At 44.6% G+C, this 20,095-nt stretch overlaps 1 protein-coding gene across 4 annotated transcripts in view; it reads right to left on the reverse strand.

The window, feature by feature from the left end:
- Positions 1-13,820: 13,820 nt before the first annotated feature.
- The window catches only part of septin9b (septin 9b), a 60,454-nt gene continuing 54,179 nt past the window's right edge, over positions 13,821-20,095 (reverse strand). For all 4 annotated transcript variants that reach the window (XM_080833384.1, XM_080833387.1, XM_080833385.1 and 1 more), the window contains 4 exons: positions 19,403-19,498; positions 18,766-18,862; positions 15,890-15,941; positions 13,821-15,770 (listed from right to left, as the gene is read on the reverse strand). In XM_080833384.1, the coding sequence (XP_080689510.1) occupies positions 15,602-15,770; positions 15,890-15,941; positions 18,766-18,862; positions 19,403-19,498 (414 nt within the window). In that variant the 3' untranslated portion in view covers positions 13,821-15,601. The remainder of the gene's footprint in view (positions 15,771-15,889; positions 15,942-18,765; positions 18,863-19,402; positions 19,499-20,095) is intronic.

Below are 20,095 nucleotides of genomic sequence, written 5' to 3' on the forward strand. Positions count from 1 at the left end.
TAGTCATTGTGTTGTTTTTGTCCTGGTACATGTTGTTATTTTTACCCCACTGCAGTAGTCTGGCGCTTCGGCGTCTAAACAACACAACACTTTTTCAACGCTGGATGTTCCTGGCGGCAATGATAAGCTTTGCATGAATTCCACATTAGGCCCTGCTATGTGTCTTCAGAGGCACTGTCCTACTTAAGGGTTGAAGTTTGAGGACTTAACATAATCTAGTGCAGTCTACTATAGCTGAATAGCCAGCATTGGTGAATAAAAATAAATAAAAAATCCTAGGAATGATGTTTCAAATGGAGTGGATTGTGTCGCTGAAAAGCTTGAGTGGTTTCCCCTGAACCATCCTTAGTCAAGACTGGTTATGGCCAAACGCTAGAGACTCATCAAAACCATCAATTCCAACCCAAACAATAACACCCGTCCTCTTCAGCAATTCACTGATGGGGCCGCATATTCACCCAACCCTGGCAGCATGCCAACATACACCCCCCATCCCCGCCTCATAAACCTTAGTGTGTTCACCCTCCCATCCATACATCATGCATGCCGCCGCCACCGCCCACCACACACACACACACACACGCACACGCACATGCACACCCACCCACACACCCACCACCCAACCACCTCCACCCTGGGACCCCATCCTCCCACAGGACCAACTTCATTATTCCTGGTGTTAATCTGCTCAGCGTGTCCGACCCACCCGACAGGCTCTCTACAGCACCATGACTCCGAGAAGATAACAGCACGCTGAGCCCCATCACGGCAGTGACACACACACGGGCACAAACAGAGCTAAGCCCCGGAGCATCTCTCCCTCCATAGCCTTTACCTGTTCCATGGGCACTGAAACAAAGGCACTCGCCCACATGTACCTCTTGCCAGTGCCTCCAGCACAGACAGCGGCCCACACACACTCAATAACCTTGCAGGTACATCCGCCCCACCTCCCAGCCTCCCTCAGAGCACATTCCATCACAGGGAACTCCAGTCCCTCTGTATACTGCCATGCTCCCACTACAAGCACTGAACATTAATATAAGCAAATCGTCCCCCTCCAGAGAAGCATGTCATGTGTGAGTGGCTATCTTTTTTTTCCCTGTCTCTCTTTTCCTTTCGCTGACTTTAATTAAATTTGCAGCTGTCTTTTAATCAAAATGAGGCTAATTTGCATATGGGCTGGGCAGTAGTCACACCCCTCACACACACACACACACACACACACACCCCTCCACCCACTGTCTGAGGGGTTGGCTACAAGCCAGCAAATAAACATAGGCGAGCGTGTTGATGTAGGAACAGTCTGGGGAGGCGGAAAAGTGTGTGTGAGACACGTATGTGTGTGTGTGTGTGTGTGTGTGTGTGTGTGTGTGTGAGTGTGTGTGAGTGTGTGTGAGTGTGTGTGAGTGTACAAGAGTGTGTGTGTGTAGTGACAGGAGATGGAGGGAGGGGTCTGTGGGCAAACAAGTAAAATCTAAATTACGCAAACGAACAGATGCATGGCACAAATTAACATAGATCAACAACAAACAAGGACGCGAGCCCGAGGAGGGCGGAGAAATAGGCAGCGAAGTCCTTAGCACCGCTATTTTTATTTTCTACGAAGCGATTACACATAAACACAGGAACCAAAAATTACACCGAACACCAAAAACAGATTTCGCACGGCTAATTAACGGAACGAGGGGGGGTGGGGGGTGTAAGCGTAAGCGGGTGGTGGGGGTAATCCATGCACATTTTTTTTGAAAATGCAAAAGCCATTTAACAAAGCGCAATTAATTAGCGACAAATTACCTTGTTGTGGAGGCTGTGGACAGATGCAGCGACACCCTCGTGGGTTTTGGGGAGGAGGGATGACGATCTTTTGTTTAGTCTGAACCGTTTTTTTTTTTTTTTTTCGCAGACGCTAGACTGGGAGAATTCCTTCTGTGCTCTCTACCTCTCGGGAGACTGGGCAGCAATGGGAGAAGGGGTGAGCGCCACGGGAAAAAGCTGGCACACGTTGGCACAGAGCGGGCGAAACCTCACAGTGACTGTGAACATGAGGGGAAAAGACTTTACTCTTTCGATCAATCTATCTTTTTTATAAAAAAAAAATGGCAGCCGAAGTATATGGTCACAGGGAGTGCTGGTGGTAAAATGCCACAAGGAACGGACGTGGAATACAATGAACTAAACATGACCACTTTAAACACAAGAAACCACTTGTCTGCCATCCTTTGTATGAATACTAGATACTTTCATAGATAAAGAAAGGCATAAGCCTCAGTCCTTACAGTATCCACAGAAAACAATTAGTCTTAGTAAATATTTTAAGAGATGCCCAGAGACACACAGTGGTGGAATATGCCTGCATGGATCTGCATGTGTAAATTGGTGATTAAACTAAGGCTATCATTTCAGGAGGAAATCTGGCTCTGTTTTACCGTAGGGTTTCAGTAGACAAGACACTGTGTAAAACATACAAGGTATGTTCACACGGTCATTTTATTTTTCCGTGTTCATCGTAACATCCTAACTAACCAGACATTACTCTGCCCCTGTAAATTAAAGTCTCTTCTCTGGGTGAGAGCTTGAATGCAGTTCCTCTGAGCTGCAAATTAATTCAATTAAATTTGATTTAATCATGTAGGAATACAAAAGCAGTGCATTTGCAAATAAAAGGGAGAAGGGGTTAGTGAGAGAGGTTTTCTTTAAGGGGGGGGGGGATTTTCCCTCAGCCTCAGCTGCTCATTATCCCTTTTTTCTCTTTCTCTCTCTCTTTCTCCATCTCTCTCTGTCTGTGTATCTCACAGGGTGACCGGCCGTGAGGTGGGGAAAAGGAGAGACTGAATGCCAACGCTGCCACACAAGGTGAGGCGGTGAAAAGGAGGAAGGCGCCATTTTCTAAACTAACGTCTCCATCTCACCATCTCATGCCAAGGCTCCTACTCAGATAACAGACACCCGGCGGCTCCACGTGCACTCTAAAAGTTAACTCTGTCGGCTTACCATGAGTGCCCTACAGACATACTGCCAGGTGAGATGAAAACCAACACTTATCTCATCTGTGTTGTCCTATTTATACCCTAATTTAGTTCAGGATGCTCTCAAAAAAGAGGGCGAATGATAAGATATCTGGCAACAAACTCGGGGGGGGGGGGGGGGGGGACGGGACGGGACTGTGTATTACAGCCTTAACCGCTTCAGCACAAAATTAACTAGCATTACGACCCAAATGTTTCCTTGCAAGTCCACAGTTGCCAGTGGCATAGTTACCATAGACTGTTAACAAGACTTTCGAGTAGTATAACTTTGGATCATTTTTCAATTCTAACATTCTGGTATGGTAATTTTCCTCATTTGCTATTATTTGTTTCCGATCAATAACTTGTATTTGTTTGTCTTGTCCATTTCTCCACAAACAGTATTTGTGTAAAGATTATTAACATGATGGATGGTGGTTTGTATAGTGCTGTTCCTGGGACCTGTTTGCCATGCATTTGTCCATGTTTCCCCGCTCAGCACACACGACTGAACTCATCAGGCGTTAGCTAAATATACTTGATCTGTATTCAGTTGACAGAGCGCAGAGGCAGGAGCTAGCGTATAGCGTACCCTTTATTGATCTGGGCGTGCACTCACTGTTAGACGGACAATGCACAGAGGCAGGAGCTAGCGTATAGCGTACCCTTTATTGATCTGGGAGTGCACTCACTGTTCCAAGGGCTCAGGCCTCCCATGCATCTCCTACGGCCAGCGACTGCGAGGCTGCACCTGCCATCCTGCTTCACAACAGAACAAAATGAACTTGACACAGGTCTACTGGACTTCCAAGATATCAATCTGAAGCAACCAGGGTTTTAAATTACTTTCTCTGTCAGTGATAGTTAGATGAGAGGTTGCCGTTAATACCCCCTCAAACTGTGCCTTATCTAATTCCTCTTTTGGCAGCTGGACAAAGGTAAGGTGTGAGAGTGTTTCAGTATTCAATTGGACCTCATGGAAGAACCCTTTGTATGAAAAGATTTGTTCTTAATTGGCTTATGTGAATAGTTTTTAACGAGAACCGGACGCGTTTACCAATTGCACGCCCATAGAAGGCTTCTGTTCTCCAAATAGGGTTTTGCATGAGGCTCAATGAGTGTGTGTGTGTGTGTATGTGCGTGCGTGTGTGTGTGTATGTGCGTGTGAGTGTGTGTGTGTGTGTGTGTATGCGCGTGTGAATGTGTGTGTGTGTGTGTGTGTGTGTGTGTGTGTATGCGGGTGTGAATGTGTGTGTGTGTGTGTGTGTGTGTGTGTGTGTGTGTGTGTGTGTGTGTGTGTGTGTGTGTGTGTGTGTGTGTGTGTGTGTGTGTGTGTGTGTGTGTGTGTTGTGTCTGCCCACCTAGACTGTGCCATGCGGAGAGCTTTCACTCTCCTCTGAGAGATGTCCATCTCCAGCAGGCGTGGCAGGATGGGCATGGTGGCAGGTGGCACGGGGGTCTTGCGTGCCAGCTCCATGTTGTGCAGCATGCTCTTCATGTCCCACATAGGCCTGGCCTGAGGCGCCCTCTGCACTGGGCTTCTGGTGGTCACTCGGCTGGGAGGGAAGAACCCTCATTAGTATCCAAAGTCAAAATTGTAGCTTTTAATGATTAATGAAAAATACTTCAAAGCCAAAACAAATAACCCTGATGTCCAGACAGCATTTGGTTCTTGTTCAGACATCAATGTACAACATGGAGCCATCTAGTAGTGCATAATAATTCAGGAGCCAAGGGTTGGATTATTATTACTTAATTTCCTCAGAATGGTGCAAATAATTCTATGAAATTGAATGGGTTATCCCAACGTTGGAGGTCTGATATTTCTTCACTTTTTGTAGCGGAAATTCCGCTGCGCATCCCTGCAAATCCCTAGGCTTAGTATATGAAGAGACTGCGGCACTTCCTGATGCCCTTGGTTGGTGAGGGGCACTCTCTCCTACCCGCACATGATTCGGGGGGTGTCCTCTGATCCCTGGTGCCGCAGACGGGCGGGTGCTGTGGGGGGGCGCTGAAGCCGCGGCCGTGATCCCGGCTTTGGTGCCACCACCAGCCCATGGGACCTGATGAAGAGAGAAGGCTGCCGCTGGGAGTCACTGCTGCTGGGGTACGGCAGGATCAGTTGCACCCCACAATCCTCTCTGATCTGCAGGAAGCAGGGGTAGCATTTTGTTATTGATCTTCAACAGCTTTTCAAGAACACTGGTACTGGATCAAAGTACAATAATCTTTTCATAGTGACAAAATACTTTTATTGTTTATAATTTTTTATAACTTTGCATCATGTAAGTATGAATCTTTTGCATACATAACTCGTAAGGCGATGTGATGTCTAAAATATTACACAGTTTAAACCTACTTCTCACATAAATAAAATGTAAATAAATAATAAACTGCTTTTTGCTATTTTGCTACGAACCATATTAATTTACAGTACTGTGGCTAGAGCAACTCCTTGGTTGACAAAGTAAGTGCGTAACCCTGTGACTGACGGAGACCTGGCTCCTGTTCTGACCTGTTTAAAGAGGCAGGTGGTGCGGGTGAGGTACATGACACGATCCTCGTCAGTGGCAGCCTGCCTGGCGCTAAAGCGTTTCATCACCATGCGCTCATATTCCTCCAGCTTAGACAGGAAGGTGTGCACTTCATTCAGTGCCTGGCCATCGTTAAACTCACGAGCAGACAGCAGCTGGACATATAGACTGTGCCTGGATCAATAGGTAACAATATGCCCACGTTACAAAAACTGCACGCATAATGTGACTCAAAAAACTCAAACCAAAGCTGTCTCTTAAAATAGAACCTTTAAGAAGAGAAACTAGCTCTACTTAAAGAGAAGATAAGACTAAAATGCTGAAAGAATTGTCTTGTTTTAACACACTCCCACAATGTTCCATACCCTAGCTTCTTACCTAACTTGCATCAGTGCTTTATGGGCGATATACTTCCTCATCAGACAGGACAGGCGCTGGTCAGCTGCATTGAGAGAGTGCTTGATAGTGTGCTTTGCCAGTTGGTAGAGTTTGGAGGAAATGTCTGCATTTTGATCTGCCTGGTTTAACAACTTCAGGTTGTTCCTCTGTGCGTCGACGCTCAATCGGTGCCTCACTGCTGCCATCTCCTTCTTGATGTTCTCCCCGTCCTCCATCACGTAGCACTCCAAGTCCTCCTCTGAGAACTGGAGCGCAGGAGATGGCGATCTGGATGGCTGCTTAGGAGCTGGCTTCACCTGAAGGACTGAGCTTCTCCTTGGCTTTGGTTCTCTGTCAGGAGCTCTCTCCACCTTGGGTTTAGGCTGAGGCTCAGGCTCGGGCGAAGACCCTAGTTCCTCCTCTTCAGCATCAAAAGAGCGGATGTGAACAGACTCCAGGCTCACCACAGGTTTAGGTACAGCAGTCACGGAGGGCGGTTTCTCAGTGATGTTGAAGAAAGGTTGCTGAAAAGGTGGCTGTAAAGGTGGCTCCATTTCTGCATCAATGGCAGGAACAACCTTTGGAGCTGGCGGCTTCTTCTTTTTGATCTCTGGGGTTATTGGTTGCTCCTCAGGGGTGATGGTTTGAATTACCACTCTCACCTCTGACACGTGATGCACTACTTCTGGCTCCACAGCTGATAGTGCTGGCTCTTCATCCGAACTGCCCTCAGGTTCTATTTCAGATTCACTCTCATCCTTCTTCTCCTTCTCCTCCTCCTCCTCTTCCATCTCCTCCATTACTGAGGCTACAGAGACCTTAGGTGAAGGTGTCACTGTCGAGGGCACAGGTTTATAGACGGTGGCCGCTTCCCGAAGCCTCTTGATCTCTAGTGACAGGGTGGCGTTGTCTTGCTCCAAGCCGGAGATCTGCAACTTCATCTGAGAGATATCCTCGCTCTTGTTGTCGAGGTCTGTCTTAAGTAGTGCAATGTACAGCTGTTCGCTTGTGTCCACATGCTTGGCTACTTGCTCTTGAGCGTCCATGGCCTTCAGGCGCTCCAACTCATCACGAAGATGCTCAGCTCCTTGTGTTCTCTCCACAAAGGCCAAACACATGTTCTGGAGGCCAGTTTGCACAAAACCGAAGGCCATGCCCATTGCTTTCTTGCAGGACAAGAACTTTGCCATGTCGGTCAACATGAAGCACAGGGTTTTGGTGCTCTCGACTGCTTGGGATAAGTCCTCCGTCAGCTGCTCCACTGTGGGGGGCTGAAGTTCCTGGATCTTCAGAGCAGTTTGGCCACTGACTTTGGGCTCTCTCCACCAGCACCAAACACCTTCCTTGTCTGTGCAGATCAAATATTGTACAAAAAAAAAATTGGCATTAGAAAATGTAAAATGTACCTTAAGGGTTCAAGAACTGCTGTCAAGTTTCTTCATGCCAACCATTTGAAGTCTTACACACAGGGTGGTCATACTGTATAGTGTTTGTCAAAATTTTGTTTCTTCTTCTTCTTCGTCTGTACTTTTTTGGTCATCGTCATCATAAACTTAAAATTCACAAATGTATTTATTATATCAAGAACCGTTTCAAGCTAAAATTTGGGAAATTGCTAATACTTGGCTGCATTTGCACACAAGTTCCATTTAGCTTGCTCAACAAAATGGTTACCGACAGCAAGTGAAAATTCAGCAGCTAATACATACTTTTGTGAATGCCAATGTTAGTGGAATTTTGTATCCATAAAACTTGCTGCAGGTAACACCAGGTTTTTCTTATTTTTTTAGAATTTCACATTCTAGTCTGAGAGTTTTTTTTGTAAAATAGTGACCCCTCAAGTTGAAGCAGTGAGCTGTACCAATCAATTGTCATTACCTTTTGACTGTGTCTTGGACTCTTGGATGTCAGCTGTTAAAAACAGTTTACAAAGCCGATGCAGGTGCTGAATGCTTTCCTCTACATCGAGCAATGATGCCTCAATCTTCTCCTCCATCTCTTCCACCCACTCCTTTGTTATATCTGCTAAATCATCTCCAGCCCGCAGAGCCTCGACCAGGTCCATGTCTTGCAGAAGATTTTGTACAAAAGAGAAGAGTGGTTGGGTCTTGTATAACGTTAAACTGACAGCACCTTCACTATGGGCCAAATGCTTCAAAATATTTACTGCTCCAAGATTTTTTGAACCATCAAATGACCTTGAAAATGCTGAATTTGTAGCTAAACCACATTAACTTATTATCCCGTGCTGAAGACCTTATCTGAAAACTTCAAAGATATATTTGTGTAATGGAGTGCTAACAAAATGTTGCCACTGCATGTTTTAGATCGTTGTGGAAGAGCAGCAAGTAAAGGACTGATTTCCTGATGTCAGGAAGGCCACACTCACCAGTGTCGTTGAGCCACTCGAGGACAGAGCTCAGGTGCTCGTTCTTATTGAAGCAGGATAGAAAGCAGGTTTCAAAAGCGGAGCGTGCAAGCTCACGCCTGCTGTTCATATCCTGGCCCGCCGACTGGTCATCATCATCTTCATCATCTTCCTCCTGTTCGGCCTGCACCACAGTGGCTAGATGGAGACGCTGCACAGTGGTGTTCACTCTGTTCAGGATGACCTCAAGTCTTTCGGCGACTTCCTGAAATAGAGCACAAAGTACACCAAAAAGCACTCCCACAACTCCTCCAGTACATACCCATGACTTGACTGGTTTAGATGCTGGAACAAGAAACTGGGAACAAGATATTGATCAGATATTGAAGATGTTAAGCAATGTCACGAGACCGCAATTCATTAGGCCTACACTTCCTGTCAAATTCAGCAAACAGTCCTCTAGCTGTCAGTGTGTGCACACAAAATAAAAGCCCAGAAGGGAGGGGTGCAATATGATTGGCCATTGAGCTGAAATATCAATAGCCTTTTGCCAGAATCTGTGACTCTACCTTTATGCCCAAGAATATTACTTCAGTGGATATGATAAACTCAGCGAATAAGAGCATGTCTGCTCAGCTAGCAGGCCTCTCAAGGCTGTGGTTCACGACACCACTAATCACCTTTCTTTCTTCCTGCAACATACCTCTTGTACAAGCAGTTGATGGTGAAACATTCTGACATTTTGTTAAAGTTGGCTCAAATTTGTTTGAAGGAATCAGCACAAACGTGACTCGGAAGGAACTGTCTTCAGAATCAGCTGTAGGCTACTTTTATGCTGTGGCTTACACACAGAGTCAGTCGTATCAATTTCTTTACCGTTCATTACACTCAGGCACAAGCATTAACAAATTGATGGAACATTGCAAATGGCCACGGGCACAGGACAGAGGGCAAAACAACCAAACATTCGGGAAAAATTGGCATATATTATCCCAAAAGGCTCGCCAGCTCTTGCCCCCAGTGGTCCACAAGCCTTTTGCTATCAAAGATAACACACTTTTGACCGCTGACATTAAAGGTAGACGCTAATATCAAACAAAGACGGAAACAGGAGAGTCCTAACATTTACACGGAATTAATGTACTTAGTTTCACACCGCTTTCTGGCACACATCTATGCCACGCACACCACCCAACACAAGGTGTTTGCTGCACTCCAACATACCAATTTAATTTGATTTGATTATTTGATGAAGAGGGACAGTCTGCATTAATAAACATTTAAATGTAAATGCACACAATTGTAACCAAAAGGCTAGTTTTCATTGGCAGTCCCCCTGCCAGGGTGAAACTGGCTAAAGATAGGGAAGAATTACAGCATAACATTGGGGAGGGGAGGAGAGAAAAGACTACACCCAGACTATGCTCCTAGAGGAATACAGTGTGGGGGAACAGTAAAACACACCTCAGCACATAAGCACATAACTCACAAACAATACATACATGAATACAAAACACCAGAGCTACATGAAAAAGCTGCCACTTGCGTTGGCGCTAGGGATAGCCAGGAGTCTCATGACATACGTACCAGGACATGACAAACGAAAAGACTACACCCAGACTATGCTCCTAGAGGAATACAGTGTGGGGGAACAGTAAAAAAAACCTCAGCACATAAGCACATACAACTCACAAACAATACATGAATATAAAACACCAGAGCAACATGAAAAAGCTGCTGTTGAAAATGATCATTGTCAAACAGTGCCGTGGTGGTCATAGAGCAGAATTGCAGACAATTGTCATTAGGCCCGTGTGCAGGTATGGGTATCATGTAAGATCAAGCATCAAGGCCATGGTGCAGGTGCAGGCCAGTGGAAAATAACAAAGCAGTCAGGGGAGGGGGTCACTCATTCACACCCACACTCACACACACTATACACACGCATACAGAGATACACTTACACATACACACACACATATACACTTCTACATACACACACACATATACACTTCTACATACACACACACATATACACCACACACACACTTACACGCACACACATTCAAACAAACACTCAGTTACACATACACATACACACAGATTCACACACACCTACACACATGGATACACAATCACACAAATACACACATACGCACACAACCATACAAATACACACACACACGATGAGGCCTTTCAATGCCAGACATAGCCTTTCAACATGTGATAACCAAGAAAATTGGCAGGAGGATCTTTCCTTCTCAAAGCAAAAGTCCCCTCGCAACAGGTGAGCGAGAATATTCTGAGTGGCTAGAAATGTAGATAAAATGTGTGAAAGTATGAGGGAATATTCTGATTAGGTCATTTTTAGATAAGGCGATGTCCATGACTTGCATAAACTGACGAATTATGGGTATAAAAGACAATGCATTGGGTCTTAGATTCAGAGCTGTTCCATGGACCAACACTCTCACATTTGGATGATCTGTCTGCAGGACTAAATAAAACTTCAGTTTATCGGACTCCGGACCTCTGACTCTGATTGAATTGAAGTTTTTGGAAACAGTTGTAAATTCGCTACAACACTGCCTAATACAGTTGGGCTGATTACATTCCTTGGAAATGCCAGTTGGTCAATACAGTCTTCTCAGGCTGTCTCTGATGTCTTACGGCTAGAGACATTTTGTTTTTGCCTGAAGAAGAGTTTGTGATTGCTTTTTCTTCAAAGTGTGATTCTCACCTCATTGTCGATAAACTAACTGCTCTTAATATTTGTAGTTTCATTTTTGTATCTGTTTAGGCATTTATACAATGACGTGATTTGTATTAGGCCTATTCAAAATAATAGGCTACATGTTTATAATTTCAATTCACTAACAAAGTTGTGCTTACTACACACATCCAATATGCAGCGTAATTGGAAGCAATACAAATAGGCCCTACGTCAAATATTTTACCATGGTTTTCAGTTTTGAAACAAAGCAAAGGCAAGGCCAGTTACTTACAGCCTTGGCTCGTTGCAGTTTTGCCGACTCTATAGTCTGCAACACGATCTGTACAGAGTCGGGTAATTCTAGAGGATCCGAAAGTACCTCGCTCAACACGAAATTTACGTCCATTTTGTCAATTAGCTAACTAGCTAATTTCAAAAGAAGACAAATAAACTAATGGACTGACTGGCACCGACATTCTTTTTTTCAGTCAGGAATTATGGCGAGGCAGCGTCATAATTGAATTGCGTTACATCCAAAGCACGTTTATATTTAGTCAGTTCTGACATAAAATAACTTATGGTAGATAAAAAGATTGTTTCTTGGCTCCGTGAACAATCGACCAGTGCTATTTGTTTTTTCGGTAGCCTAGTAGAGCACAATAGAACTACACATACATTCCCAACAGCAGACACTCAATGATCACTTAACAGTAGCCTACGAGGTTCAATACAAGTGGTTCAAGGACCTATCTAGTGCAATCCGTTCCAGTGACAGCCTTGGTACATTTAAAAAGCGGTTTAAAAATCACCTTTTTAAACATCATCTACCTAATTAGGTTATGTGTGAGGAATAGGCCTACTTTATCATGATTATTATTGTGATTGTTGTTATTGATTGTTTTAAATTGCATAAAAGCGTCTGCTGAATACCCAAACCATACCCATTCAATAGCCAAAACACATATTACACAACCGTAGGTGAATGGTTTGCATGCTAGTTGCCTACTGTGTGAGGAGGGAAAAGGATGGAGCTCTTCAGAGTGCCGATGGCTATGGGGAAAAAAGCTATTTGTGAAGTCCTAGTCCTGATGGAAGGGACTGGAGGAGATCATGAGCTCGATGTGAGGGGTCAGAGATGACCATCTTTACTCGCTTTACAGTTCAGTGAGTATAGGCTATAGAGATTCGACCGAGAGGAGAGGGTTGCCTATGATTTTGGATGACTTGTTGACGAACCACTGTAATTTGTCCCTTGTGTGATTGACTGTGCTACCATAGAATACCGTAATCGCAAATGTTATGATGGACTTGATGATAGCTGAGTAGAACCAGACGAGAAGTTGATGACTGTATGATTGTATTTTTTAAGCTGCCTAGAAGTCATTGTCAGTGTTAGTTTTCCCTTCAGGATATTGCTGATGTATGTTCTGAGGAATTTAAAGGAGACAGAGTGGTGTCGATGGAGTCTGTTTATTTGTAAAGGTAGTTTGGTATTCTGCATGCATCGGAAGTGAATAATGTGTTCCTGGGTTTAAGCTGTAAGAAGTGACAACTTGGTCCACGTCAATGTCGTACTGGGTTTCACCATTGTTGGAGATGAGGCCTACAATGGTTTGTGTCGTCTGCATAGTTTACTATTTTCAGAGAATTGTCCATGGATGTAAAGGGGGTGGTGTGAAGTAAGAACAGACAGGGAGAGAGAATGCAGCGCTGAGGAGCTCCTGTACTGTGGGTAAAAGGGTGTGATGTGAGGTTATTGACCTTCACTTTCTGTGGCCTGTTCCACAGGATGCTTTGAATCCAGTGGCATATGGCTGGGGTCAGTGCTCATGAGTGTGGTAGAGTTTCAGTGGGTTGATAGAGGTCAAGGCAGAACTAAAGTCTATGAACAGGATGTATGTGTGGGTGGGTGCTGGGTGATTCCAGGTTTTCCAGAGCATGGTGGAGTGCTATGCTGACTGCATCCTCAACAGACCGGTTGACTGGGTCGGCAAATTGATGTGGGTCCATCACTAGGGAGGTAGCGGAATTTTAAGTATGACAGAACGATGCGCTCAAATGCTTTCATGGCCTCAGATGTTAGAGCAACTGGTCTGAAGTCATTGAGGCCTGTGATCTTTGAAGACTTTGGCACAGGTGACGGTAGATGGTTTGCAGCAGTACATTGACTTAGAGAGGTGTTAAATATGGTGGAAAATATTGGGGCCAATTGAGCTGCACAGTGGCATAACAGAGCAGGACTGATCATGTCTCTCCTGATGTTCAGCTTCTTGAACGCAGCTCTCATCTCATCCTCCTAGATGCAGAAGGGGGGCATTGGAGAGGGAGTGGGGGGGGTGGCTGGGCGAAGGTTTTTTTTAAGCCTAAACTTTGACCATGGAACAGTAACAGTTAACGTAATAAAAGTTGTCATCTCCATCAAAGGGAAATATGTCTTATTATCAATTTATGAATTAAAATACGAGAGGCCACATGAGCTTGTCCTCGATAACACAGCTACTACCATTGCAGCCAGTAGGTCTACAGCAAAATAAATGGTGGGCCTATGTATGAAGCCTATGAATGTAGCCTTTGAATGTAGCCTATGAATGGCTGTCTGTTGAGGTGTAACACCCTTTTTGAGTCGGATCAAATGCAGGCAATAACATTCTATGTCAAAAAAATGATATCCATTGATGTCAACGGTAATTCTAAGGTGTTGTAATGATAAAGTCTAGATAACAATAAAATAGCCATCTTTATTTCTTTGAATAATAACATATCAAAGATATATCTTATTACTGTATGTAAGAACAGATATCACAATACGTAGACTATACAACATTGAACAGGAAACATTTTTCCTTTTACCTTTAAACTTTGACTAAGTACATTGATTATCTGATGGCATTCGATGACAAGCCAACCAATCACTTTAAAACATGGTATTCTTTGAAAGGCACCTATGAATAGCATAGGCTACCAAGTTCAAATGAAAACATCTTAAAAAATGTGTTGAATTAACACTGCAGATTTTACATCATTCTCAAAAAGTACTATCTTGTCTTGACACGGTTGCTTGTTTTATGACATAAAATGTGTGATTGGATCCTCTCATGAAAACCCAGTGGTTGTTCTTAGACAAAACACATCGCACCTTTTTGTCACAGACACTGCCATTCCATCTCAGTTGTGAGGATGTCTATGTGCTTTACCCCGTGAGGATAACGCGGGAGATTAAAGGATCTGTTTTCTATGTTTACATAAAATGAATTCAATAAAACATGAGCTGCAGATCAAGCCTAGGATGCTACTGTCTGACATAAATAATGGAAGAACATGAAGCGAGTTACAGAAAGACAGAAACACCCACAAAAATATAACTATTGTATGATAGGGTTGTGTGTGTGTGTGTGTATGTGTGTGTAAGAGAGAGAGAGGGAAGGTGGAAGTTGTTAAAGGGTTGCCACCAACAGTATGGAGTGGGCATCCATTTGAATATAACACAATGACTTATAAATATTTATTTAATCATGAATCAATTCTATGTATCGGCTTCTCTTTCGAACAGAAAGCACATTTATTTGGTTTACATGGGAGTACAGTAGGCACAGGGGAATTAATAGTCCAATACGTGTTATGCCCACTGTCCTCAAAAAAACAACCTACAAATCAATAAAAACAAGATCAGTAACAACAATGCAAACACAACATAGACTGGTGTATATCATGGGCACAGAATACCACAACAGAGGCATGGGGCGGGGGTAATGTGGCGGCTCCACACTGCGTTTACCTGTAGCAGTAGACAAGTCTGCTCCTGCAAACACTAGACCCTCTATCTTCACAACACACTGCCACAGAGCACAGCACTGAACAACTCTACAGACCCTGATCCTACTTTATCCAAAACAACAAAAACAAAACAAACAAACAAACAAAAATCACGTGCAATCTGTGAGGTGTTATATTTTGGGAATATATATTATATACTGTATACTATACTGTATGGTACAGGATATATATTCTGGAACACATGGTTGTACTCTAGCGATAACCACCTAACCACAGTTACACATGACTCATGACTCACATAACAACATAACCAACACTACAGTCATTTTCGCCTCAGCGGTCACTTGATAATCACTCTGTGTCTGTAAACATTAAATTGGCAATGATGGACTGCAGTGGCATGGGAACACTACATAAGTAAGTGGTTGGCACTGATATTCCACATCTACAAGCTACCATCAGGGCTTCTGCCATAATGGACACCAATGGAAATAAGACAAAGGTCTTAAAACTGAGACACACATTTATTATACAAGACCAAAGTAAGGGAGCAAAGGTTTTGTTCTTAACTTTTTTGAGGATAATGAAATGGCACATGGAAAAAGATAGATACAGAGGCCTCAAAAATGAATGCTTCTGATACAAATACTATGATATGATTGCAATATGTTTTTTGATTTGGAAGAACAAGTCTGTTTGTTTTGTATGGAGGGTCCACAGGCTCTCTGGAGTGCATTGTTAGGGGGATTTGGCCGAGGGGTTTGGCCAAGGTGGACAAGTGGCCAGAGAAGAGCTCCGTCAGTCATTGGGACGGACGGACAGATGTCTACATCTCGTGGGACAGAACCTCAGGACCCGGGACCCCATTGGCCTGCAGGGGAGGCTGACCGTTGAGTTGGCCGTTGGGCTGTGTGTTGTTCTCATTGAGCCGGCGAACACGGTACATCTCATAGTGGATGCTGCTGGTGATGTCCTTTAAGTTCTGCATGTGGGTTCTGGACAGAAATAAACAGCAATCAACAATACAGTAAACAAAAAGAACAATCATTAACACTCTGCAAAACAACCACCACAAACAAAAACAGTGAGTTATTCAGGAAAATTAGCCAATTACCTGATGAGAAGATCACGCAAGTAGGCAAACTCACAGTGAGCCGTATTCTCAACTGCAAAGAGAACAGACAACATAATCTTTTAGGTTGTCATCGTTGTAACGGTAATTGGCATGACAAAAGAATTGACACTCAAACCTTAAGCGAGATTAAGAGCCCCCTTTTCAGCACACTTGGCAGAAACTGAGGCCAAACCCTCTGGCCAGTAAGCCGCCCAGTATAATGACAAAGAACATCCCCCTTTAACATAATGAACATGCGGACATTAATGGGTTAATGCGAGAGATGGGCCACTCCGTGGAGGCCAAACCCTCTAGCCAGCAAGCTATTATCAAGGAGAAGTTTATTTTTAATCGAATGAAAACGAAAAAGTAGAATCTTAATCTATGGCGAGAGAAGAGCACCCTTGCCAACCCCAGAGAAGTGATGGCACATGGACTGAGAGAAGCACTGAAAAGACAAGAAACGCTGAAAGGCCAATTTAGCTACACTACAATCAGTTCAAGAACTAAATGACAGTGTCTTCAAATACAGCATGTTTAATCCAACCACCTAGTGAACATTACAATGCTGATGGGAACTGAACAATCAAAAACCCTGCAATTCTCTTTATGACCACACGAGGGCACTGTAGTAACACAGGGGCCAGGAGTTATGACAGAATCAGACTTGACGGCAGCAGCAAGCAAGCAATTCCTTTAACCCAGGATTACAACAACCACTTCAAGTCACATAATATATTAAAAAGGCTCTTTAAAAAGAAGGCTGAAAGCTTAACATGACAATTTTGTGGAAGGAAAAAGTGAAGAACACGTGTATGAAATATAGATTATGTCAGGTTCACAAATGAGAAAATGAGGGCTCTTTATGTGACAGGGGAGTGCAGCTGCTTTGAAATCCTGGCGCAGGAAATTAAATTTCATTTGAGCGCTGTGCTGGAGCCGAGGATGCCATGGAAGCACACGGAGTGGAGTGCGCTGATTAGCTGAGCTGCTTTCCGTTTTAAGTTCAAAACACAGTGTGCTCAGCTAATGACAGGGAACCAGCCGTGTATATGTCAGCACTCTCACGCTCTGTGTGTGTATGTGTGTGTGTACTATGTGACACACACACACCGTCTTGTGCCATCATGAGAGGCGGCTGCTATAATGGATATTCAATTGGTCTCCAGAGTAAATTGGTCAGATAAACACACAGGAAAAACAAGGGATGGGGTGTGTCAATAATAGCTTTGATAACATACAACTCATACATCATTCAAGCTCATTTACTGGACAGCCAGCATGCGTTTCGAAAAAGCACACATCCACACCAGAACCAGGAAAGATGAGAAAGTTTTCCTATCTCTCTCTTTTTCTAATGATTGCCTCGCTGATTTCCTGTCAGCAGAGATGAGTCATGGCGGCGGCGGTCGCAGCAGGGAGCCTGAGCCGAGAGGAATGCAGAGTGCCTGGCATCACACAGAGACGGAGTGAGCGAGAGAGAGAGGGAGAGAGAGAGAGAGAGAGAAAGAGAGGGAGAGAGAAAGAGAGAGAGAGGAAGAGGAAGAGAGAGAGAAAGAGAGGGAGGTAGAAAGGGAGAGATCAAATAAAAAAGAGGGAAAGAGAGGAGGAGAGGAGGGAGACGGCTGGGAGGGAGAAGAGTGGAGCGGACCTCAGCAGCATGGGAAAACGAGGCCCAGCGGCTCTTTTTGACCGAGGCCTCAGTTCCAAATTTATAGTGGCACTGTGGACGTGCACAGTAGTGCGCTCCCACCGACTGAGTCACACAACTACTACGTCCACAAGAATAGCAGCCATTGTTTCCGGCTCGTTTTTTTTTTCTTCCTTCCCACCACCGGCCTTCTTGTTGTATTATTCCCCCTCTCTATATTTGTCTTGCTAATGGGCTCTTTCCAAGATGGCTTGTTTGTGGAGAGCCACGCAAGGGCCCTGCACTCCGCTGTGAAATTCTGCTGCGCTCATATTTGATCAGGGTTATTTCACCGCACGCTACATTCCACACGCTAATGAATTGTGCCCAGAACGTTCTTCAAATGGGGTTGTGTGTGTGTGTGTGTGTTTGTGTGTGTGTGTGTGTGTGTGGAGGGGGTGTAGCTTCAGGGAAGAGTGTTGGTAGCACGGAAGCCTGGTCTGTGAAGTGTGAACACACACACAGATGATGTCAACCTACTACAGAGGCTCAAAACAGACTTGGGTGTCCACAGTGTAATGGTTGTTAAGACAGCGGGGGACACAGCAAGCGCTCATCTCTCAGCAGTTGGACACGGGCCAGAGGGCAGACCAGACGCTGTGACATTCCTGGGTCCCCGCTCGCTCTGCCTCCGCTGTTTACCGATCCCACTGCCTTCCTAGTCACAGCTCTCTCCCAGAGGACGAGCCAAGAACTCCCAAAAGGCCGCACTCCTAGGTCCTGGCAGCGTCACAGTAGTGAACATGTGACAGTGTTTGCGTGCGTTTACTCTTGTGTGTTTCACTCTTTCTGGAACTCTCTCTCTCTTTTTCTGTTTGTCTGCAACTCTTTGTTTCTCCATGATGTCATGCATTTGGACTGTAGTGTGAACCTCAAAAGGCTCATCAGAAAGCGCCAGATCACACTGGTGGCAGGAAAATGGAGGACGTGGGGGTAAAGAGTGGTGGGGATGACTCAGACGAAACGCATTGAGCCAGACGCTTTAAATGTGTGTTGGCAAGTGCCCATCAGACTCTATACCTGACACCGTTGATTTCACATCTCTTTGTATCTCTGTGTGTTTCAGTATGTTTGGAGTACAGGGTTACCTTCTATGGTCTCTTTGTGTGTTTCAGTATGTTTGGAGTACAGGGTTACCTTCTATGGTCTCTTTGTGTGTTTCAGTATGTTTGGGGTGCAGGGTTACCTTCTATGGTCCCCCATTTTGTCTTCCTTCCCAGGAGCTTCTTCCCGTTGACCTGGTACTCCAGGTCACTTCCTACCACTGCAAACGGGATCATCGCCTGAGAGGGCCACAGACACAGAGCACCCAGTATTAACACATGACTAACTCTTATCCTGATAGACCCACAACAGAACACCCAGTATTAACACATGACTAACTCTTATCCTGATAGACCCACAACAGAACACCCAGTATTAACACATGACTAACTCTTATCCTGATAGACCCACAACAGAACACCCAGTATTAACACATGACTAACTCTTATCCTGATAGACCCACAACAGAACACCCAGTATTAACACATGACTAACTCATATCCTGATAGACCCACAACAGAACACCCAGTATTAACACATGACTAACTCATCTCCTGATAGGCTCTCAGACACAGAGCACCCAGTATTAACACATGACTAACTCATACAGTTATTACAAAGTCAAAGTAATTCATAAAAAATATACTTTTCTTAAAGATCCTAATGCATGGTTCATTGTTAATCTTGACACAAAGGAAAGAGTGCATTTAACCAAATGGTTGTCATGATGCATGAGTATGTTTTGAATGTGTTCGAGTTCAGGAGAGACGTGCACTCACTCTGATCTTCTCATTGATCACCCTGTCCTCTGCGTCCTCGTCAAACTCCATCTGGGGGTAGATGTCAATCTCGTTGACGCGCAGGTCTTCTCTGATCTGTGCACAGGAAAGCCAAACCACACTGTTATCAGCCACTTATCTCAAACAGTGTATGGTGGCCAGGGGGGAGAAAAAAACAACCATTTCAAACATGGCTTCCCTCCAGGACAACTATTTCCTCAGATGCCTCTCCCTGTGCGGGGGACACGGACAGCACAGGAACCGGGAAGGTGTAGAAGAGAGGGTCCAGCCCAGAAGAAAAACACTCCTGGCCGAGGACAGATGATGGAAAGAGGACGGCCCCAGAGAGTTTCCCGAGGGTGTGTGGTGGCCCCCTTTCAGCAGCGGATGACAGCAGTGATAACAGCGTCTCAGGAGGTCAGTGTCAAGCAAGGTTACTCATGACTTTCTCAAAACAAACCCAAACGTACAAAGCGGACAACTTTTGGCTGCATCCCAGAGAAGTGTCCTGCTCCTTTTTCCGTAGATTAGTGTTCCCCCACCCCCTGACCCCCCTCCCTCGCTCTGGTTTAGGGAGGCTAAAATAAGGATGAGGTTCTCATCTTGAACACAACATACCTCTACAGGGCTTTTCAAAGGTTGATTTACCTTGACGGTGAAAATAATAGGGCAATAGCCCTAAATACAGTTCAG

Source organism: Sprattus sprattus (assembly GCF_963457725.1).
Source record: "Sprattus sprattus genome assembly, chromosome: 1".
Lineage (NCBI taxonomy): Eukaryota > Metazoa > Chordata > Actinopteri > Clupeiformes > Clupeidae > Sprattus > Sprattus sprattus.